Source organism: Maylandia zebra, linkage group LG7, assembly GCF_041146795.1.
Source record: "Maylandia zebra isolate NMK-2024a linkage group LG7, Mzebra_GT3a, whole genome shotgun sequence".
NCBI lineage: Eukaryota > Metazoa > Chordata > Actinopteri > Cichliformes > Cichlidae > Maylandia > Maylandia zebra.
The window spans coordinates 19,026,174-19,050,443 of record NC_135173.1 but is presented as its reverse complement, the minus strand read 5'-3'; the positions used below and the strand labels follow the sequence as shown (position 1 = coordinate 19,050,443).

General features: G+C 41.4%; 2 protein-coding genes across 9 annotated transcripts in view; one reads left to right on the top strand and one right to left on the bottom strand.

Moving 5' to 3' along the window:
• Window positions 1-24,270, bottom strand: part of tmem117 (transmembrane protein 117) — a 48,345-nt gene that overhangs the window by 15,566 nt on the left and 8,509 nt on the right. For 3 of the 4 annotated variants that reach the window (XM_004563784.5, XM_076885996.1, XM_004563785.6), the window contains exons 3-4: window positions 12,575-12,707; window positions 470-569 (exon numbers count right to left, since the gene is read on the bottom strand). In XM_004563784.5, the coding sequence (XP_004563841.1) occupies window positions 470-569; window positions 12,575-12,707 (233 nt within the window). Of the gene's footprint in view, window positions 1-469; window positions 570-12,574; window positions 12,708-18,794; window positions 18,915-24,270 lie in introns of those variants that run through there. The other variant, XM_076885995.1, reaches the window with a different exon arrangement.
• LOC101483233 (P2Y purinoceptor 1-like) lies at window positions 16,879-20,399 on the top strand. Of its 5 annotated transcripts, XR_001167825.3 has the most exons (4): window positions 18,102-18,273; window positions 18,427-18,510; window positions 18,598-18,776; window positions 18,863-20,399. XR_001167825.3 is itself a non-coding variant. In XM_012922584.5 (3 exons), the coding sequence occupies exons 1-3, from the start codon at window positions 16,969-16,971 to the stop codon at window positions 19,647-19,649; spliced, it is 747 nt and encodes a 248-aa protein (XP_012778038.1). In that variant the 5' UTR covers window positions 16,879-16,968; the 3' UTR covers window positions 19,650-20,399. The 5 variants fall into 5 exon arrangements, 2 of the variants coding, with proteins under 2 accessions (XP_012778038.1, XP_004563838.1); XM_012922584.5 differs by lacking the exons at window positions 18,102-18,273; window positions 18,427-18,510; window positions 18,598-18,776 and adding an exon at window positions 16,879-17,014 and having other exon boundaries at window positions 18,863-19,276; window positions 19,363-20,399; XR_013099364.1 differs by having other exon boundaries at window positions 18,102-18,510.

Below are 24,270 nucleotides of genomic sequence, written 5' to 3'. Positions count from 1 at the left end.
GCAAGACTGAGTTTTTATTTCACTTTTTTTAATACTGACTTGCTTATGCATTTGTCTATTAGATTTTTACTATTATTTTGCTAACTGTATATTGCACTTTAATGAAGCAGGCTGAACTAAATGGTTTTCTCTTGATTAGATTTTTTTTGTATCAGGTATGAAAAAAAGAGTCATAAAATTATCAAAAAGTATTAGTATTTTAGTTATTCAGCATTTCCAATTATATTTAAACATTTTCTTAAATAAAGCTGCTATTCTTTATTAAACTGTGATCTACTATGCGTTGAAAAAAATAAAGCTTAACACAATTTCATTTAACAAATCATGGTGTTAGCATGAATAAGAGGTTTATTTTCAATCATTTCAGTCATTGTGCTTTTCATAATGCAGGGTTAAAATTTGAAGGTCTGTCTTTCTTTTCATAAAAGCTGACTTATTTAATGTGGACACGGATGAGTTCAAATCTCACCATCCAGGCAGTGACAAAATCTCCCATCCATGTCCCCACAGCAGCAATCTTCATAAAACTCTCATTCCTGATGCCCATGTATTCTGTCACCATGTGAGGCCTGTAAGGAAAGAGAGCACCAGAGTGAAAAGAACATTTAAAAAAAAAGTAGCATAAGGGTAATAAAGGCAAGCACAAAGGAAGGTGGCAAGAGGACTGACAAAAATGAGCCAAGAGGGGGAAAGAGATAAAATGGTCACTGGGCCTAAGTATCATGATGCTAGCTGTCAGAGTCAATCAATATCAATCTAATGCCGTGAAAACAATGAGTGATGGCTCTACCTTCCATAAAGCCCATAGGATTGTAAACAATTTACACCAGCGCAATGGAATTTATGCAGTATCACTACTTTCATTTGGTCCCGCAGTGTTTGGCAAATTATCCATTTGTCTGGCAAATTTGCCTAGCTGAGTGAGCTCAGTTAACATGTGTGGCAGCACAGAAGCAAAACACATACTAGGCCAAGACACGCCATTAGAGAAGCAATCTCACATGCAATAGCATCTGATAAGAAATGACATGCTTTCTTTGGAGTCCTTGTTACACCTTCATTTCTGTACAGTAGGAGAAGATGAGAAGCTTTTGTTCAGTGCTGCAAACCCACCCACCAACCCAACATGCTCGCACACCACATCACTACATTTTCTCCAGGTAATGGCTCAGGGAGGCAGGAAAAGTGGGTCAGTCGCCTCGTATATGGGACTTGCAAGGGAGAGGAGGAGGAGAACAGAGGGGAGCGAGGAGGCCTGTTTGATCTCCTGGCAGGCAGTTGTCTTAGAAACTGAGCAGGTGGGCGCCCATCACCTCCCCCTGCAGCCTCCTCTCACCCCCGACAGGTCACACTCATGAATATAATAGATGGCAGTGGATAGGGCTCTGGCTGTGCTTTCAAGGGGTCGTATTTGAAGTCAATGGTTCAATTTCTCTTTGTTTTCTCCAGTTATTTTCTGGCCACATTAAAACACCAATGAAAATATTTTCCTATAGCGCTGAAGCTTCGGAAAAAGAAAAAGAAAATCTAGTAGTTTATTTCAGTGCATGTTTCGCCATAATGCTTCATTTTCATGTTCACTTTGTAAATGAGCTGTTATCACACAAGTCGAATCAATCGGACAAAAAGCCGCAGAAGGCAAGCCATTCAAGATATTACGGGTAGGAATTAGTTTTAATTAAAGCTAATTGCTCATGCTTTTCATGCTATGGGAGTGCAGATCTAAAGCACAATAAAGGTTCATAGGCAATACAAAGCAATTATGATTAATTGTAGTGCACTAGGGACCCAAATGCCAACCGTTCTTAACTACCTGCTTACTCCAACTATGCATGACATATCCTTCCCTGGAACGAAGCAGCATAAATCATATGTCATCAATGCAGCATGCATTTAACGGATTTGACAGGATTTTATTGACGAAAATGTGCAGCATTGCAGGTGACGTATTGCTTCACTTAAGGCCGCAAATAAAACGGCCTTGATTGGAATGGCGATTTATATCTGCATTAAGTCGGTTAGACATTCAGTGGCTTGGCGCGGCTCCAGTTGCCAAGGAGATCCCATTGGGAGTCATTTACCCGCAGCGAAATTCTAATCGATACTTCTGGAAATGCTGTCTGGCACCACATGGTAGGTTTTAAATCTAAAAAACTACCCTGCTGCCAACCCCTGCCCTTCTCACATATTTAATTGAGCAAATGTTACCCCTGCACTGAAGTAGGTTTTTTTTTTTTTCCTTTTCTTGCAGAGCACCTATGATGAGTTTGGGGACTCTTCGCACTGCATGATCAGAGGCAGAACTCTCTGACTTATTCATGCTGACTGAAAATTTAATGGCCTTTAGAGCCGGATGACCTAATGAGAGAATTCAGTGTAGTGGAACATCAGTACAGTAGCACCATGAATAATCAGCCCTAAAATGGCTCCCGTGGCTTAATCGCAGAGCCAGTTGCAATGTCAGTGCCAGCACGGCCGGCTCAGCCAGCTTTGACCCTCTGAGGAATGTTATCAGGTTTCCCACACTTGTTCAGACATAATATTCAAGGACATTTCAATGCCTTTCTATCAGTCTTGTCCCATCGCATGCAAGAAATTACAATTTTGTGCTACAGAGGTTAAAGACTTACAAAGTTTGAGGAGTTTGGGTGTTACCCCTGTTTGACATTAACCAGACCATTTCAACTGTTGCACTAGTGCTGCCATCTGCAAAATATTTCGTTCCCCCCCTTTGGTGCCAAGAAATCTCACTTTTTTTACTTCTTAAAGTCTCTAGAGATACGTTTCTGGGTTTAGCTGTCACTGTCACTCAAGTTCACATCACATTATTTATGTTCTATTACGTGCTTAGATTTTTACTTACTTTCCTTTAAAATGTTTTTTTTAATAATAATAATAATAATAATAATAATAATAATAATAATAATAATAATGGATACTTTATTGATCCCCATGGGGAAATTACTTGTTTTTCTCTGCATTTGACCCATTCACTCAGTGAAGCAGTGGGCAGCCCACTAAGCAGGCGCCCGGGGAGCAGTGTGTAGGGACGGTACCTTGCTCAGGGGTACCTCAGGGTAGCCGTTAAGTGGATTCGAACCGCCGACCTTCCGATCATGGGGCGACCACTTTACCTACTGAGCTATCCCTGCCCCACGTCTAATTCAAATCAATTTGATTTATATAGCACCATTTCGTATCAACAAACACATCAAAGTGCTTTCTGTTGTAAGTTAAAGACCCCACAATAGTAGATAAGCAAATTATAAACCACAACAATCACATGACCCCCTATGATCAAAGACTTGGCAACTGTGGGAAGGAAAAACTACCTTTTAACAGGAAGAATCCTCCAGGACAGCGGTCCCCAACCCCCGGACCGGTTGTTGTCATGGTACCGGGCTGCGAGAGCTGAGGCTCGGGTGTGAAATTCATGGTTTTCAGCTTTGTTTTTTTTTAAATCGTTTTTATCGTTAACTTGGTTTCCCTGGGTCTTTTCCCGTTTGTGATGAATAAATCTTCTTTTCTTTGGTACCGGTTCTGGTTTTATTTTGTTGTATTTATCCGGCTGGTCTGTGAAAATATTGGGGTTGGGGACTGCTGCTCCAGGAGATCAAGGCTTTATGGGTTCGGGGTAAGAGCATCAATTTATCATCTTTTGGGTTAAATAATATTGACTTTTGTCAAAGTAATGCTGGCAGCCAGATTTTTCTTTGCCATTAGCCTGTGTTAATTTGTTTATTTGCATTTCAATTAAATACTGCTAAGCAAGTATTTAAATATTTTTTACTTTCAGTTCAGATGCTGTGGCCTCATCTAGGGAGTGATAACATCTATAGCAAGTCATAGTGCAGTTTTTTGAATTATAATGTCCAGTTAGAATTTCCCAGGGCCTTCGGTTATTTGCCATTTCATTATATTAGCACACGAACATTATTAAAATCATTATGTATCGCCCAAGCCAGAGGTACGTGTTTTCCCAAGATAATGCATCGGAACCTCCTTTTAGAACTGTGGCCACATAAAACCACACGAATGTGCCACGTAACGAGACTCTCAGGAATAGTGTGGCTCTGTGCAGGGGCTTTAAATATGTATACCAATAAAAGTCTTTCCTCTACTGTTATGGCTTTTCCATTTCATCAGCAATCTGCAATGCAGCATTGTGCCCAACCCTCACACTGCGCACCGTCTTCCTTGATATATTTAATTTAAAAAAAAAAAGGTTTATGATTTAATTTTATTTTAATCAAATATGCCAAGTGAGAGCAGCTATGATGGTTAAGGGTATAAAACAGCATGCTGAGAGAGCTTTCACTACTCTGAGTCATCACATGCCCTCAATTTCTATTAATTTTTTCAATGTCCGCTTGGACGTATACATAAGCCCTCACACTGGCTTTTATAAACTTGTTTTCTCTTTTGGACAGGCAGTGATTTAGTGACTGTAACAACCGAGTGACCTCTTCTGCCCCGTAAAGACTGGACTCCCTCAGAACATTAAATTGCGACCTTGGCTGGCTCCACATTAAAATGCATTGCCCGTCTCCTCCTTCTGCACTACAGTACACAAGGCTGTATTTACAGTATACAACGGTGAGCAGCAGTGGTTACCAGGAAGCATAAAGCTGTCAATATTGACTCTCTTCACTATCACTACACCGTCTCCCAAGGCAACTTAAAATCTCAATCTCAATTTGTCACTCACCCATTGTATTAAACTGGCTGAAGATTGAGTCCTATAGTCTTTGCCATTCCCTTGGCTCAAGATTGGGAGTAAATATCAGTGAGCAATATCATAGACAGTATCTGGCTCTTCTACTCATCAGTTTTCTATTAGGACAGAAGAGTCCACAACTAGGTGCATGTGTATTTTACCACCAAATGCATTTACAGGCACTTCAAAGTCTTAACAATAAAACATAAAATTTTTAAACAACACATTTAAACATTTAATGTACATGAGGGACATTTGGTTAAAAGCAAATGACAAAAGGTGCTACAGACTTTACGCAGGGTTCTTTCTTTAACTTCTTTATTTCTCATGTGATGATTTCCCGGTGACATCGACAGCTCTTTGTGGATTTGTCACTAATCCCAAGCCTTTGCCACTAACGTCGACACAAACAAAGTGGCCTTATTCACAGTACCATAACAAATACAAGAGCAGGAATCCCAGTTTATTTTTAAACTTAAGATTTTCAGGCTGATTGCACTGTACAGTCATAAAGTTGATATTCTGTGTTTGGACAACCTTTTTTTTTGTTCTTCATCAGTGACAATATTTAGATTTTTAAGTTCATAAAGGTTCATAAATCAAAAGTAGATCCATCTTAGTTCAACTTAAGGGCACATCTGAAATCAACAAAGGTAGTGAAAAACATTCAGAAAACCCTGTATAGATGTAAACCTAAAGATTTTGCTTAGTATTGTTTTATTCTGTGTTATGTGTGGCATTTGGAAATGCCAGGGAATGTTTTATGAATTGCTTTTATTGAAAAATTGACCAAAAATGTAATAGCAACACAGCACGTAAAGTTTTATGTTGTTGTTGTTGGGTTTTTTTTGCACCAATCGACCGGCCAGGCAAAAGAATCTGCCGATTTCCAGTATTCCCAGCCCATAATGGTGACTGGCCAGTCACTCTCACATATGTCCGATTATGCCCCAGTTCATTTCATGAATGCACAACAGAGCCTGATAATTCAGTGATACAATGGCTTGTTTTAGCTATTTACCAATATATTGGTACTGAAATAAATAAATTAACATTTAAAAAGTAAAGAGCAGACAAGAGAAACACCCTTTTATTGCGTTATGAGTAATGATGTGGCATAGTTTGTTTACCAGAAAGCGACACGTGTTTGGATCACCACAAACAAAGCAACCATCTGATCATGACAGAGTCTGCCAGAGCGTATTGTTTTTGTGACAATAAAACAAGATTATTTTTAAGCAGCGTTGTTATATTATGTCAGTAAGGACTCATAAATACCTAAACATAACAAATGTTAGGGAAATCTATTCAGTGTCACCCTGTTTTGTGGGTCTCGAAGAAAAAAAAACATATCAGCCAATGTCAGATTTTTAAATGACCACATCCATATTAGTCTTGAGTACATAAAAGAAAGGACTTCTTTACGTTAGTAAAGATGTTTTCAATTCTAAAACAACTGACAGAGCCTCAGATATTTGAGCCCTAGTGAGGACTGCCCCCTTGGTGGTGATGGTCCTGACGGTTGTCAACCCACTATTGATCGTGTGAATCGCTATATGACCCAAGGTACGAATAAAGTCGTGATCATTACTGTCACCAGGCCCAAGGTGTGGAACATCTGCAAGACATCCCCCCTGACCCCCCATCACGTGAGCTATTGAGATCGCCTGAGGCAAGGTGAGAGTGGGGAGTTAAGATACCTGGGAAGGGATCTCAGGACTGCATTGTAGGTGGCTGACAGCTGATGTTGTAAAGCACCACCTCTGTTCAACAATGCTCGTTTGCAGTGGATGCAGATGACCTCTAAGTCTTGATCTGTCTTCTAGGTCCAAAATGAGAACATTGGCATCCTCTAAAAAGAGTCCTTTCTCCTTTAAATGCAAGGGTGCAGCTGAGTCTTGTACCGTTGAGGTGTGGAGTGGCTGTTTCATTCATAATCAGTGGACCTCATGTCTTAGTACAATTTCCTTACCCACCTTTCATTTACGTATATCTACATATTACATTTCTAGATATCTACATATCTAAATCATCTACATATTACAGTACATGTCTGTCTGTACTATAATATAAATAATACAACTATAGTGCCCAGCTGGCACGCACCTCTTTAGAACTGTCTTTATGACGAAGTATGACGACAACCTCAGCCACCGCTGACGCTCCAGGGAAACCGCACGTTAATGTAGTCAGAGAGAAAACGACAGTTTGATATAGCACCCAGACTGTGTTTAGAGATATTCTGAGCAAAGATAAAACAACTCTGAAGGGAAACGCTTTACAATAACTAAACACTTGTGTAGGAGTGTGAAACAAAACAGGAGGAGCTCTTAGAATGTACATGTAGGTGTAGGTAAAGGCAATCAATCCAAAGATATTCACTGTGATTTGCAAACTGTAAATGAGTTTCAATATTAAGACGTAAGAGTAAAGTATTTTGGACAACCTCTAAAACACTGAGCCATATCGAATATTAATCAGCATGCCGATCTAAGACTAACAAATTGTTATTTTCATCACACTTTAATCTGCCAATTATTTTCCCACTGAACGAAAGGATCTCTAAAAGGCACCAAAAAAAGTGATGATCACATTTTCAATGTTTTTGTGCCTTTGTAACGTCTTTCTGCTTTGATTTTATGCTCCATATATGCCATAAATCCCCAAATCACAAGGAAACAATTCAAATCAATGGTTCCAAATCAATCAGCTCTATAACAACAGCATGAAGTAACAATATAGTGTTAATATTTGCAGGGAAATAAATTCAGAAAGGAGAAAGAAATGAAGCATCTTAACCCTTTTCATAACACGAGTTCAGGAATTATTTAAAAAAAAAAAAAAATACTACAAAGTGAGAAAATATAAACCTCTTTCTAGCGCATCATTAAGTATAGGGCAGTTCATTGAACCCGCTGTATCATAGGCAACACAAAGTCTCACACTGCAAGCAACAGGAGGTATCCGCGTACCAGAACTGTTTATTTAGCCTTTTGTCTGTGGTATTACCCCAGCTTAGTGCCAGACAAGCAAACAGACGGTCGAGGGGGACTTGCATGCATGCGACACAAAGGATCATGGTAAACCAAACAAATAAACTTATAGTGGCGTCTTATCTCACAGTAGTCAAATGTCACATCCAACCCTCTCCGCTCCTCGCTGAAGATATCCGTCCACTGCAAACCTCCCCCTATCCATTGCTCCACAATTCAATTGCTTAGCTTACACCCCCTCCTGCCCCGACAGCCCGGCATTCATCCATCTACCTCTGTGTTGGATAAGGAAGAAAAGAAATATAGATGTCATTTTTCAGCTTTAGCCTCCCCCACCGCCCATCCCACTCTAACTCGGTTTCAGATCTAACTTCCAGGCTTCCCCGCTTTTCTTCCACCTCTGGATACTTTACCTTCCCCCTTCCTCTAAATTAGTCATGATTAATGTGTGCGCCACGCATTGGGCCGTCTTAATTAAATAACACCATCTAATTAGGGACTGATTTCGGCTGGTAATGGTGCCGTAAGATGGCGAATGGGATTGCGCGGCGTGACAGAACATTCATGAAGCCCGTCAAACTCCCTGGGCGGTCACACTCCCCTGGTTTCGCACAAACAGCCCCCCCGCCTCCACCCTCCCCTAATCTGACAGTTACATTAACACTAGCATCCCCAGGCTTCTACCTTTCTACCTATAAAACCCGAGAGCAGTCAAATGGTGGAAGTGGAAGCTAAATTGGCTAAATTGACCGCGGAGTCATCATTTTGCGTTTCTACCTTTAAAAGCCGGAGAGCAGTCAGTCAAATGCTGGAGTCATTCATATGTATATTAGGTCGTTACCTAGGAATTCTAGGTAACGACCTAAGGTAACGACAAGGTACCACATGTGTACCTGTAGCAGTGAACACATCGCACAGTGGCCTGATTTTTTTTGCATCTGTGTACTTGGATTTTAGGTCGCAAGCCACCCAAAACTTGCTCCATGCACCACTCAGCAGGCCATTTGTAAATATGTGTACAAATGGTTGGTTTTTTGTACTGTTTTTATCAATAAATGTCAGCAACAAAGGACATACACCCATGTGTGTTGATTTCTCCCTAAGATGGCAAACTGAAACACTCCAAGTTGGTGACTTTTGGAGATTTGTTTCCCTGGATGATTGAGAATGCATCAAGATGAAACACAAAAGGAAGCTCACCGCTTTTAGCAGCTCCCCCACCCCCTCAATCACTCAGTGAGTGATTGAGGGGGTGGGGGAGTGGAGTGTTTCAGTGTTTCAGTTTGCCATCTTAGGGAGAAATCAACACATGTCCTTTGTATGTCCTTTGTTGCTGACATTTATTGATAAAAACAGTACAAAAAACCAACCATTTGTACACATATTTACAAATGGCCTGCTGAGTGGTGCATGGAGCATGTTCATTGGTTCATGGACCTCCCTGAACTAATGGCATTTACTGAAAATGTTGAAATGTACTCACTCACTTTTTATCATTATTTGTAAATATGTGTACAAATGGTTGGTTGTCAGCAACAAAGGACATACACCCATGTGTGTTGATTTCTCCCTAAGATGGCAAACTGAAACACTCCAAGTTGGTGACTTTTGGAGATTTGTTTCCCTGGATGATTGAGAATGCATCAAGATGAAACACAAAAGGAAGCTCACCGCTTTTGTTGCTGCCATAAATGCCATTAGTTCAGGGAGGTCCATGAACCAATGAACATGCTCCATGCACCACTCAGCAGGCCATTTGTAAATATGTGTACAAATGGTTGGTTTTTTGTACTGACATTTATTGATAAAAACAGTACAAAAAACCAACCATTTGTACACATATTTACAAATGGCCTGCTGAGTGGTGCATGGAGCAAGTTTTGGGTGGCTTGCGACCTAAAATCCAAGTACACAGATGCAAAAAAAATCAGGCCACTGTGCGATGTGTTCACTGCTACAGGTACACATGTGGTACCTTGTCGTTACCTTAGGTCGTTACCTAGAATTCCTAGGTAACGACCTAATATACATATGAATGACTCCAGCATTTGACTGACTGCTCTCCGGCTTTTAAAGGTAGAAACGCAAAATGATGACTCCGCAGGGGTCTAAGGTAGAAAACCAAAATGACTGCTCTCCGGGGGTCTAAGTGTTAAAATGCAAATAGCCCAGATGTGAGGGGTTCGGTAACAAGTGTAGATTACAGCTCCCAGGGAGCCACGGTGGATGAAGCCTTTTCCTGATGTGACATAAGCCAGGTAACAGGTTGATCGCTGTTGACCTACAAGTGGCTGTTTAAATATTGGCTAACATGCAGTTGGACGTGCAAGATTACACAGTCTGGAAACCTCTTTCAGCTGAGTGACAACAGCACTGATGAATCCATTGTACATGACTAATCATGGCTAAATACTTGTCATCCAAAAAAAAAAAGAAAAAGAAAATATGATATGCCATCTCTTATCAGCGAAGGTTTGGCATCCTGATGGCACAGTTTATCTTTTTATTTATTTATTTTTTCCTTGCAGATTTGTAACTGGATTTAATTAAATCAAGCTCAAGACCAACTGAAAGGTCAAAGAAAATTAAAGCATATTAATGAGCGCAGGGCATGGCCAGCATACAGCATCAGGTCAGCGAGCCAACACCCCTCCACACATACACGCACATACTCAGACACCCAATTCAACACACACACACACCCCTACTAACTTGAGGGAGGTGCAAGACGTGAACAATATGGGGTGTGTGTGCGTGTGTGAGTGCGGGCCAAACCCCTGTCTGGCCACCAGAAAAGCATCCCCTGCAGTGCAGCAACATGGCAAGATGTCAAAGCTGGAAAACCCCGTGCCTGCTCATAGAGGTAATGATCCCTCACAGGAGCTGCTTCTTTCAGTATAAATAAATAAGGTAAAGCAGCGTTCGTCCTCACAGGAGGGGCAGCTGCAGCCACAAAGGGATATTGTACTTTTCCTCTGGGCTGTGGCAAGAGAGAAAAAACTCCAACGGTCTCGCTGCAGGAGGAGGGAAGCGCTTTGAGGAGTGAAAGGAGGCGATGCAAATAGGGTTTTGGACACAGATCAAAAGACTTAAGTTTCACTGCATCATCAGGGCTGAAGCACTTCTCCCACTGCCCGCCACGCTTCTTCCCTCCCTCCCTCCGTCACCTTTTTTTCGCTCACGTTGCTGCATACATTGCTATTACAGCCCAGAGCCCGGTTTTCTGAGGGAGCGTCCTGGCGGAGTGTGAACATTGCTCTTACATGTCGGTCTTGAACAGAGATGTGAACACTAATGGTTTTTGGCAGGGCCCGGGTCCTTGGTGGACACACTGTTGGAGCCGAAAGAAAACAAGCGAGGGATAGAGGGACAGGAGGGGGGCGGGTGGGAGCAAGTGCAGAAAATAAATAAATTAATAAATAAAAAATGAAAGGAGAAAAAAAAAACTGAGCAGGTGTCTTGGCAGCGGCGGCCTAACTCGCTTTACAACAGCACCATCTGTCTTCACCAGTAGAGCTTTACAGCCCCCCACTAACTGCTGTAACTCTCCACACATCCAAAGCAAACAGGGATGGGTTTTAGTGTAATTGCTTAATTGGCCGTTACAGCTGCCATTTTTACTTATCTATTTATTTTTCATACGTAGACAACTGATGAATTTGATGCATGAACAGATTGTGTAACTTGCACATGTTAAATGTAAATGATAAGTTACGCCTCTGGAAGCGTCTGAACATGTCATTATTTCTCCCCCATCACTATTGTCCAGATGTCATTTTAACACTGTTCTAAAATGCAGTGACAGAGTAAAAAACTAAAGCCCCCCCCCTATGATTCAAGACTGAAATGTTAAAATAAGGGTCATCTCTGTGACAGATGGACTCGGCAGAACTGCGAGGGGAACTTTTCCCTGAGCAAGCAGCATTCGACATCTCAGCAGACCCCCCCTTCCCAGACCTCCTCTGGCCCTTTTGCTAGGCCGTCCACTTCCCGTCTCTCGGCCAGCGAGACACAGAACAAGATGGATGCCGGTGCCACAGTGCCGGCCGGCGTGACAGATGGGCCGATTATACAAACTCATCCCTCTGGCCATAGAAAAACACCACACCTTGCCTATAGCTAATAGCCTTCATCTGCCTGCACCTCATGGATAGCTCAAGCTCCTTGTTAATATGGAAAAGCAGTGCTGTATAGACACACAACAGCCTTGGCCTTCCCTTCGTGACAGCTTGTACCTGAAAAGACAGCTGCCACACTTTCTTTCTTTCTTTTAACAGGCCAAACAGATAAAATGGTAAATCACCTTGCTGCGACCTCGTGTCTGGCTGGCTGGCCCGCTTCAAGGGCGTGTTTTCCTTCATCTAGATGGCCACATTGCAAATGCAATAAACTGATTTCTGTCACGGGCTTGATGTGTGGGTGTGGGAGCTCTGCTATGGTTTCTCAGCAGGAAAGCTGGTGCAGCAGTAGCTAAAAACACGAGACCCCAGACTGAGTGACACGGGGGAAAAAAACAAAAACAAACAAACAACATTTTGGTTTTAAGCCAGAGAGATGTCAAGAACACATTAAAAAAATAAATAAATAAAAGTCAAGATCGTGGGAGAATAAGTGCAGGTGCTAAAGGTGATCTTTCAGGATTAACCACCCTCCACTTTGTCTGCCCTCACCTGAGATTTAAAGTCAGGGCTGATTAATCAGACCGGTATCGAGTCTCTATTCAGGCAAGGCATTTAGATCAATCACAGCAGCCAAAGGGGAGCATACAATGGCCCTAACAAATGGGAAGCACAGAATGAGGAGGTAAGGAGGGTGGGGGTAGGAAGGAGCAGAGAGAGAGAAAGAGAGAGATTGAACGTCTTACTTCATGCTCCCAGCCATCAGCAGGAAAAGGTTGTAGATGTGTGAGAAGATGAAGAGGAAGAGGATGGTGCTGAAGAACATGGTCATCCAGGAGCCATGATCCTCGCGGAACATTTTCAGGCGCAGGTATCGACCTAAAGGGAGCACGACAAGGACACTGCCGTCAGTGGCGCTTCAAACAGCATGTCAACCCGCTAACACGTATGGCCGCGAAAATGGGGATAAAAGTAAATTAATTAGTCGGAGATCAATAATGTCCTCCACAGCCAGACACATGCCCTTTACACAGTGAAATTAAGATTAAAGACCAGTTAGAGGCGTCACTTCTAGCGCCCTGAAGTAAGGGCCTTTTCCTGCCCGGTTTCAGGATGTCGTTATATCTGCTGACGATGCCAGCGATGGATGTCTGCTTGTGTTTCATGACGCTTACAGTTTAGAGAAATTATTCAGACATTTGTGACCCGTGGTGTTTTGTTTTAAATACAGTCCTGGCTTTGAATCAAATTATGGTAAAATACCTTTCTGGCAGAGTATAAGATTGATTCAGATACGCAGCCTTCTGCACAGAACACATAATCAAAGAAAGCTGGTGGCAGGACTCAACACAACTCTGAAGGTTATTTTGTACACTAGTAAAACTACAGCTATTTTGGCTTTTGTAATATGACTCCTGTTTAATATATTTACACCTTAAAGTCACACTTGGTGGTTAGAGTGGGATGAAAAGGCATTTATTTTGTAAGTAAGATGATGGGAAAATAGCAAGTGTGAAGCAAAGACACGCATAACTTAACTGCACAACACCTGTCAAAGTCCTAGAACTACAACCCAAAAGTGCTCACACAACAGAAGCAATCTGTTTTGCACATTTAGTGTGCTTCTTCCTACCACCTGGGTCAAATTGACTCTTTAACTAAATAGATGACACTTAAATATACTAGGAGATTCCCAAAAGATTTTACATTGCAGATTTATAAAATCGGAATAATCACAGAAGAAATTCATGAAAAGGATCATTTTGTTTGACTCTTGACGATCTCAACGAAGGTATTAGCAGGCTAGCTCGGGAGAGCGTGTCATCTTCTAATCGCAGCGCTGATGGCTTGAAGTGTCCTTGGAGAACGACACCTTACAAGGTGGCTTGCTGCCTTTAGCGTCTGAGTGAGAATGGAATAGATGAGTGAGAGGCCAATTACAAAGCACTTTGGATAAAAGTGCTAGGAAAATGCAAGCAATTTTGTTTTTGGCAGCTCTGCTTGAAATATCCATATAAATATTAGCTAATAGAGAGGACATACCTCCATGCCATTGCAATTAGCAGTATTGAAAATCTGATTTTCAATAATCAATTCCAACTGAAATGTGCTCATTAAGGGCTTTTTCCTGGCTCAGAATGGACAGGTTGGAGAGGGGGGGGCGGTGACTGAGCACAAAAACACAATTAATCCCCACAAAGTCAAATACATCAGTGTGTGTTGCCTTATTTGACAGAAAAGTAAACATATCCTGTTACTTCTGTCCCTTTCACTTACAATGCAAGTAAAATAAACCCAGTTAACAAATAACTGTATTACGATGCAGGTGATGTGAGAGATCCGTGAAGAATGTCTTTATTAAAAAAAAAAACTAAACAAAACACAGTTTAGCACACTGACTGAACATTGATTTTCTGTTACAAACAGTTAGACCACAGGCATATAAAACATGGATCCAGCTTTCAGGTCAATGCAAAAGTGCCTTACATCTGCACTTCATCTGCAGGCCACTAGATGGCGATACCTGTGGTTGCAAAAAGACTTGCAGTCCTATACAAGCCTCTGAGGAAACAGCTTTCTGACTTGAACTCTGTAAACACTTTTATAATGAGTTCAGTGCTCAGTCACTAGTTTTTGGGTTACACTGAATAAAAAATTAAGTCTATTTTATAAATCTGTCCCTGCTATGTTTCAAAGTGGAGGATTATCACTGGTGTGAAACCATCCTCTAAAAGCTAACAACTTGTGATTGTCATTAGCAAGTCACAAGCCACAAACCAACGATTGAGGTTTTCGATGTCAGACCTGCTCACATCCCATCACATAGATCTTTTTTGCAACCTAGATGGCGATAGGACACGCTTCCGGGATTAAAAAAAATGGGACTTCAGAAACCAATGGGTGGCGTCACAGCAGCTGTGTCCATCTTTTACAGGGAGCCAAGTTGTGACATACCGATGACATTACTAGACCGTCATCTGATTAACTTTCTGAGCTCCACCCAAAGTTGCAGGAGCTCTTATACAACCAAACTAAGTAGCAGCTGCCATCACGAGGAAGCTGAATTAAATATTTAAAAAATTGTGAAGTGCCCCTTTAAATTAAACAGCAATTCCAAGAAAACTTCAAAGCATCTGACAGTCAGTGTCCCCAACCATCAGCTGCTTCAAGGTAACTCTGCTGAGTCTTAATTAAGGAATCCTGGATGAGTAAGCTTGGCTATAGTAGTCCATTTCCACTGTTTATAACAGTATGTGCGCGCGCACACACACACACACACACACACACACACACACACACACACACACACACACACACACACACACACACACACACACACACACACACACACACACACACACACTCTCTGCTTCATCTCTGTGAGCTGTGATCCAGTGCCAGAAGCGGCCATCTTCCCAGGAACAACTCTTTGTTTTCCTCTCCTCGAGCTCAGTCAGCGTCCCTTTGAGTTACAGCTCCCCGAAGAGCTCATTGTGTTTGTGTTCACAAGCGCGCACACACAAACACAGCCAGAGAGAGACAGCAAAGCAGAATGCTCCATTTATTTTCCCATTACAGCCTGGCTGGTTTACTCTTGAATAGTTTTACATGCTGTTCAATCTCTGCTTGCTCACTGTCAGTTTTTTCTACTGTGCGTATAAAAAACCCCCCAAGAGGTTGACATTCCAAAGGAGTGGAAGGGGCGCTGAGATAAGGAGAGAAAGAAAAAAAGTGAGGTTATAATGAATGAAAATCCTGCAGAAAATGTATTTGAGATATATATATATATATATATATATATATATATATATATATATATATATATATATATATATAGTGAATTAGTGAAAGCTTTGATTATTGATTGCAAGTACTGCAGAGAATAGAAAGCTGAAAGTTCTCCTGATAACATTATTCCTCCTCAATTTTTGAGGGGTGTGAGGGAGCGGTTGAAGCAAAAGCAAAGTGGCCTGGTGTGAGGCCACACCATACGTCTTTTTGTCTGTGGTATTTCAGGGCTCATCACAGTTGCATAATTGAATTGACTTGCATGGGTGAACTTAATTGCCTCCGGTGCCACTGAGTCCTCGCTTAGATGTAGATGCACAGTGCGCATCGGCACATCTGACTTTTAAAGCAGCGCGCTGAGCCGTCGAACACGGGGTCCTCTCATTGCCTGTATGGGCAGGATTGAACTCGGGGGTGATTCAAGGCTATTCAGCCAAGCCTTTTGAGTCACTGCAACTCCCCACCGTGGAGGATCCCGATAAGGCGTGATTCACGAGCAATGTCTACTGCAAGGCTCGGCCCGGCTGGGGACAACAACAACAACACCACACATTGACAAGAAAGCCACACACATAAACACAAAATTAACTAAAGAAAAAAAGATAGACAGAGAGAAACGGGGACACTTTGCATGTCTGTAAATCACAGTGCAAACACACAGACATTACATTCTGATCCCCGTTACGTTTATAGTGTCGTTCTTCTGAAACTGTTACTAAAGTGCCCAAATTCCCTGAAGTCGTTTCTATCTAAATCAATGATGCAGCTCTGTCTCCATCTACTGGCGACGATTTGACACTGCACATAACCGTCTTCATAGCACGTTTACCAAGGTAAAAAATAAAGCGTAAAATATGGCAGAATCTTTGGGACATAAAACATTACACCAGTATTTTGTGCTTTATTTTTCATTACAAATAGGCGCATCATCTACTATTAGCCATCATCTGACAGTTTCCTTCCTAAGTCATTTCTATTAAATGCTAAATCTGTGTCTGCAGGGTCCTCTCTGTCTTTATGGTCTCCAGTCTCCACCTCTATTTGATATTTCGGGGAAGTGCTCGGGTTACAAAATCATAATCCACTCACAGGTCACACAGACAGTAAACACTAACAGAAGTCAGCAATCAATCATCCACTGGCACACGTGGACAAGCAATTACGCCTGATATTTAAACAGTACTTCTGTTTAATCCTCTTTTTGTTGTGTTGTGCGGATGTACAGATACACAGACACACACACACAGCACAGCACAGATAAAGCAGCAGCGCACCGATAGCTCCAGTCACATGGGAAACAAACAATTGGTGGTGAAGCATTGAAGCCAGCTTGAGATGTGATCCCTCCATCATGACACAGCTCTTAAAAAGGGACAGTACAGCACCAAGTAAAGAAGGTAAGATCAAATCTCAACTTCAAATACTTTCATTAGTTAGTTTATTGTAAATGAACCTATAAAACTTAACATTAAGCTTCTGAGTGAAAAGTAGTTGTTGACATAATTAGTAAATGGTAAATGGAGCAGTACTTATATAGTGCCCTGCAATTTAATCCAAGCACTCAGGAGCAAAAGAAGATTCCCAGTTTGATTCTGGAAGGAGAAACAAATTCTTTTTTTTTTTTGGTTTTTCAAATTAAACATGCAAAGCTTCCTGCTGTGGAAACAATTTATTACTTACATGTACAGTATACCAGTGTGACGAATGTTTCACTGTCATTTACGCATTTTAAATAACCAAAGCAGACATTTTTCTGTTCTCCCTTTCAGAGGGTGCTAAGATGTGAATTATTAAAGGTCTGCTCACCTGAGCAAAATGAATGTTTGATCTCTGATTAAGTGCAAACATCGGCCGACATGGTGGAGGGAACAGATCAACAGTCCCCTCAGGTTTCATTGCTCACAGCAGACAATCAAGCACTCACTTCCTGGACACACTGGTGATGCTCAGAGATTATAGAGACAGTAGTGTAAATACAGAGAGCCCTGAGAGAGAGTGGGGAAACATCTTACTTTAAGTACTCAGCAGAGTCAGTGAAACAAATGAAAACATCTGACTTGGGGGGAAAAAAAAACTATTGAATACAAAAATGCAGTATTTTGAATGCAGTCTTAAAATACAGAATAAGAATGACATAAAACATTAAAGTGTGTCCGTGTAAATATAGTGCTAGAATGAGGCAAGAGGGGCAACACCATTTCTTGACCATTAACATCGATTTCAAAGGCTACAAGAAGATTTCAAGAACCCCACTGCTGTACCTGGAAAACCACAATTTTACATTTGTGAACACACAAAATGCGATTTCATGAGATGAGATTCAGTTTGATGCAAAAACACACTGTAGAATAGAGACGGATATTAATAATAACTCATTTTTAAATGCAAAGTGGTCTATAAACAGGGGTGCACATAAGTGGTCCGCAGGCGCGCCTGCGCTGTCAAGATAAAAGACGTGCACCAGATAAGAAGTTGCAACGCGCGTTTGCGTACATAAGATTTTCTGGAGGAGGACAAACATTTGTTTAGAACTCTTAAAGATGTCGAAGAAGCTCCTTTAAGCAATTACTTTGGTGTTCCTCCACCTCCAAAGAGATGTCAGAAGGAGTCCGAACCGCAAAAGAAGCGCGTATTCTCGGAAAAGTGGTTGCAGGAGGTGAGCTGGCTTCAAACCAATGATGAACGCACAGAGATGTGGTGCAGAATATGCCGTAAAAATCCCACTCTAGCGGACAAAAACAGTGCCTTTTATATGTACGCAAACGCGCGTTGCAACTTCTTATCTGGTGCGCATCTTTTATTTTGACAGCGCATGCGCACCTGCGGACCACTTATCTGCACCCCGTCTATAAACACATAGAGAGTGAAAAGAAGTAAAGAAGAGTGCATCATGGTAAGACCCAAACAGCCTATTGCAATGCAAAATTAAAATATGGTATCTTGTTAATTAATCAACTTTTTTCCTATAACACAAATGCAGGCTTATCAGACTTTGGTTGGATCTAGTTTCACATCAAACAGATGTGTGAGCTGTCTCCAATTTGTCACCAACTTCTCAGCAATAGAGCAAATTACTCTTCAAATGTCCAAACATTCATATGACAGACAAAGCAGCTCTAAGGCTACGTTCGGTAAATTAGACATCCAACTATCCTCATGGTAATGTTGACCACTCACATTAGTTTAAGCCAACCTTTCAAAACTACTGTAGTAAAAACTAACAACTTCCTGTCCTTAAATCCCAGACGAGCTTCTCGTGTTCCTGAACCAGTCAACAGAATTCTGCAACCATTTTGAGGACAGCTATTGGTATTGCTACATCGTGCTGGTGCTCTTTGCTTTCACTGTTCCGGTGGGACTGCTGGGAAACCTAGTAGTGCTCATCAACCACACCTGCTTTAGGAAAACCTCAAGCTCCAGCAACATTTTCCTGCTTAACCTGACTCTGTGTGACTCGGGGTGGATCCTCACACTGCCCTTCTCCCTCTACATTACCTTGAGGAGGCCCCACATCACAAACATACAGATCTTCTGTCAGTTCAAGAAGTCCTTCTTCAACATCAACATATATGGCAGCATCCTCTTCCTGACTCTAATCAGTTTCGACCGCTTCGTTGGCACAGTGCACCCGATCAGTTCTCTTCGTTGGTGGAATGCGGGTAAAGCCAAACTGTGCTCCTTCTGCGTGTGGGTGCTGGTCGTCCTTAGCTCCATTCCTGACTTATTTCTAACTTTTTCTATTCAGCCCACAGAAAATGTCACTGTGTGTGTGGACCAGATCCAGGATCCTTTTTACTATGTCAGAACAGCCATCATTATCAGAACAACAATAGGCTTCCTGCTGCCGTTCACTGTCATGCTTGCTTTTTACACCATGACGGTTCGAGTTTTGAGGCGTCTCCCAAGAGGTCAAAGCAACCGAGCGAGAGGAAAGCCCCTGCATCTCCTTACTGCCGCCATACTCGTCTTTGTGGTCTCCTTTCTGCCCTACCACACTATGGCCACCACCATGGTATTCATGAGGATTTCTAACCTGGTGACCCCCTCCAACACCAATGTACTCTATGCTTGCTATGAGTTTTCTGAAGCCATGTGCAGTGTAAGCAGCTGCCTGGACCCAGTGCTGTATATTCTGGCAGGTGAACAATTCCAGAGGAAGTTCCTGGCATGGAAAAGAGGCCAATACAGGAGGTTCTGCTGCAGAGCCAGCAGGAGGATTGGGGTAATTGAGTGATTTGCTGGAGACAGTTTATGGCTAGTTACCTTAACTTGCCTTGGTTCAAATAAGGTCCTGGCATGGTACTAGGATAATGTTGGCGCTATGCATTCCTTTGCAGACCCAGTCATTTAGAGCCAGTGGCAAAAATATATAGAACAACCTTAGTGGCAATTATGGCCTAATGGCCCCCAGAGGATACAAAGCATAACAACCAGGTCTGTAGTATAGTAGCACTAAGTGTTAAAAACAATGTATAGTCAACACACTATCTCCAGTTCAAACAATCAGCACTTTACCATAAGTGCCTCCACAAATGGACAAAAGTGCTAGAGCAAGAATCCAGCTTCCCTGTTGCTACAGTGCCAGTGGCAGATATGATATAATAGTATAATTATCCTGGCCTGTCTGCTACTGAATCTACTGTGTAAGAGGAATGAAAAAGTATAGTGCTGTGACTGACCATCTGGGATCAATGCAACAACACAGCAAGATTGCATTATTGTCTATTCTATATTACATAAACATTTGGTTAAGATGAAAATAAATCAGATTAACCAATAAATCTTCTGTGGTCTTATCCTTGTTTGTGCATTGAAGCTGTGCCTATTAAAATCTGTGCACAGCTAACGTCACACTCACTGATAACACAAGCTTGAGTTTTGCTTATATAATGTATGAGAGTCATACAGGTGACAAATTATTTTCCAAAGACCTGAATAAAAGGTTCTTTAAGTACCTCATCCTCCAAGACCGTTGGCAAATAATAGCACAATCTATTTTGTGTCCACAGAATTTCTTAATATTACTAGTGTGCCAAGTCTAAATCACTGGCTTAAGGATATTATACCACGACCAAGTCTTTCAATTTTCCTTTACTTTAAGCAGATTTTATTTGTTGCTTTACATCAAAGTATTTCAGTTTCCTTGTTTTGGTGGCAGTGAGTCTTTTACTCATAACAAATTCACCAATGTGGAAGTTTTCCACATTGGTGAATTTGGCCACAACTTCCCTGTTGGCAACACGGAATGCCACAAACACAACAACCAGCTGATCCGAGCAGAGGTGGGCAGAGTGTAAACAGGTAATCCACGACTTGCTGTGACAATAAAACAAGATTATTTTTTAAACTGCATTGTCATATTACATTATGATAGTAAGAACTCTGTAACTGCGCATAACAAAAAATACCGAAATCTGTTTATGTTTCGTGAAAAGAAAAATTATATATACATCGGCCAAATATTGGTATCAATCTTAAAAATCCAGTCTCCGTTAATCTTTTTTCTGTACGTTCACACCTCAAAGCACAAATTAGTGTCTGTGAGTCCACACTGCATAGTACACTACTAATTTAAAACATCAGACCAGTCAAGTTCGAAGACCTTAAATGTCTGCTTATCAGAACTTTACTCATTTTTGAATGGATGTTTAGCCTGCTATGCTTTTCATAGCATGACAATCACGTGAATTGTGTTATTTATCAAATGTTCACCCCACACTGACTATCAGAGTCTATTAAAGAGGAGCATCAAAGCTGATCTGACAGCTTGTGGTTGCCAAACACACTCTATGTCACCCGACCCTTAAGATTTTAACAATCCCTATATGACGTTCAGGTTCTGACTTCAGCCTGTATCAAAACAGAAAGGCTCAGGTAAATTAAATATAATCCTGTTAGACGCTTGTTATTCGTTAGTTATGGTGCCCGTACCTGTTCAAATATTTTGACTGTATTGCAGAGAAGTGGATGCTACCATGGAAAATGTGATCATCATCAACAATGTACCATCCATACTGATACCTGAACTACACAATGCACAGTCTTTGTATTGCAAACATTGCTCTGTATTCAAGTCATCTATTCATACACATTATACTGTAAACTGTGAGGGTTTGCATATAATGCATATGCACTTTCATCTATTTTAGGTTTCAGTATGCAGCACTATTGCATCTTGTTTTGATTCCAAACCTCAGAACAATCCTGCCCCCTTAGGGATCTAAGAGTAAAAAAACAGAACACAAAAAACAACAACAAAAAACACAGAACAGAAAACCTGAGTTTCCTCTCTATCTGCAGTTGAGCATGTGAACAGGACCAAACCCATTCATCACATTGCTTATTTGCCAAGCTGTGGCAACACTGTGAGGCAGGGTGGGGGGGTGGGGGGTGTTTGTTGAAGCAGCTACGGCTACTAATGTCCCCAGAGCTGAGCACCTCTGTAACTAAGCATATGGATAATAAATCAGAGGTGGGAAAGTGACAAAAGAACTCCCTCCACTGGGAGACTGCAGAAAATAGAGCCGAGACATAGAGAGCTGGCAACTAGGCCAGTGTACCACTGTACCTGTTCCAGTAAGCAGTGTGGAAGTCTAGTTTTGTTATTTATGGCTTGGCTCTGAAGTCATACATTTCAGGTAAATAAGCAATTTCCTCTTGGCTGGTTTCCTTTGTTTGCTTGCTCTTTGTGTCTTTGTCTCCCTCTGCTGTTCAATTACTTGTCAGTTTTTGATTTTTTAATTCTTGATCTGTAGTTTCATGTGATATTCCAGATAATTTTTGAGGTTTGTATATCAACACAAGATAAAAGGCAAATTTCCCTTCACAACCAACAAAAAGGTTATGTTATTATCTCATAAAGGAAAGGTACGCTTCCAAATACGATTTCCTTTTCTCCACTACGCCTGCTGCTTGTCATGTAGTAGGAGGTGCAAGAGCCAGAATCCTGGGGAAATAACTTGTGTTACGTTTTTAGCTGACACACGCTTAGCTATGTCCAAGAGCTAGGAAAACACTAACTGAATTTCTCATGAAAATGGTGAGACTGAACCAAAGCAATGATTCTAAAAAACATTCCGTAGAGAGGTGCTGATGGTGATCAAGCTTTAAAACCTGTGTGCATTTAACCTTTCCTGGAGCCTAAGGTAGCACATTTATTTTTGTTCACACCTAAATTTACAATGACAGGGAAGTCAGGGAAACTAAAATTCACTTCAACAATTCATTATTTCGGAAAGACTTCCTGCTCACGACTGTAGCACATCATCTAAGAGACAAATGCACGGGCAATAAAATATCGCATAGCTACATACATATAAATATAACACACAGAGCCTCCTATCCTGCCACCCACACATTGACTCCTACACAGACTCAGTTCACTTTGACCTGCGGCCACATAATGCTGTACATAAGCCATGTCAGCCTTTGCTTGCCACAGTAATAACTCATGACAGAACCCAGATGGCATCCTGCAGGCTACAATCATCAAGACTAGAGAAAAGGGGATGAGAGGCACTCCAGCAACAGAGCAGCCAACAACACATCTCACAGTTTCTCTCTCTCACACACACACACACACACACACACACACACACACACACACACACACACACACACACACACACACACACACACACACACACACACACACACACACACACACACACACACACACACACACACACAGATGTCTGTGACCATAGGAGGACAACTCTCACATTACTTACTATTTTTTAAGAGCTAATCACAATATCTGGAGCCTTAAATGACTCATTCAGGTGGATAAGAGAAGTCATAGCTTGATTGAATGTAAGTGTCTGTAATAACATGCAAAGTAGGATCTAATCCAGTTAGGACAGTGCTCCACATGAATTAACATTACCCTTCACTTTTCCTTTTGGAATTCACAAAGCCTCAGAGAGAAATAGGTGAATATTTTATGCTAATATGGTCACTGAGGCAGCATTAAAGAGATGGGCAGTGTCATTTTCTGCAAAGTCAAAATTGACAAAATAGACGGCTGCATTTATACTAACCTAAACTAAATGTTAAATTTTAGCTGTACTTTTTAAAAACAATCTTCCTTCTTCACATTATTTCACCTGTAACACACTTATTAGAGCCCGACTGACAGGCTAATATTAGCAATTTAGCCATATATCGGTATCGGCATTTATAATAGCTATACCCATATAGTTACGTGGCTTTGCGTGACTGAGACTTGGAACACTGAGTCTGGCTCTAACAATTATTTCATTAGGAACTCATTGACATGAAACCCAGAGAACCCAGTATGACCCAAGATTTCATACAAATGTGTAATGACAGCCAGTCTTGCCTTGAATGACCAGAAGTCATTGGCTAGCACCCACTCGATTAGAGAGCAAACATAGCCTTGAGAGGCTGAATGGAGCAGGATAGGTTGTTCCTTGAGCCTCAAATGTCAACTTAAAAATCACACAAGTCACTCATCAAAGAGCGTTTATTCACTGTGGAAACACTGCAGTGCACCCATGCCTAACCCGTATAGCAACACGAATGAAAACTAGTTCAAATAAAGTGTTATGCAGCAACTGGATTAAAAACTGTAAGTTTCTGAGAGGGGACATAATATATATATTGTGACAAATACCGCACAAAAAGAGGAAGG

Coding starts and splice junctions, on each gene's coding strand:
- LOC101483233 (XM_004563781.6), top strand. CDS start 16,969: ATGACACAGCTCTTAAAAAGGGACAGTACAGCACCAAGTAAAGAAG. Junction 17,015..18,862: donor TACAGCACCAAGTAAAGAAG/GTAAGATCAAAT, acceptor CTTAAATCCCAG/ACGAGCTTCTCGTGTTCCTG.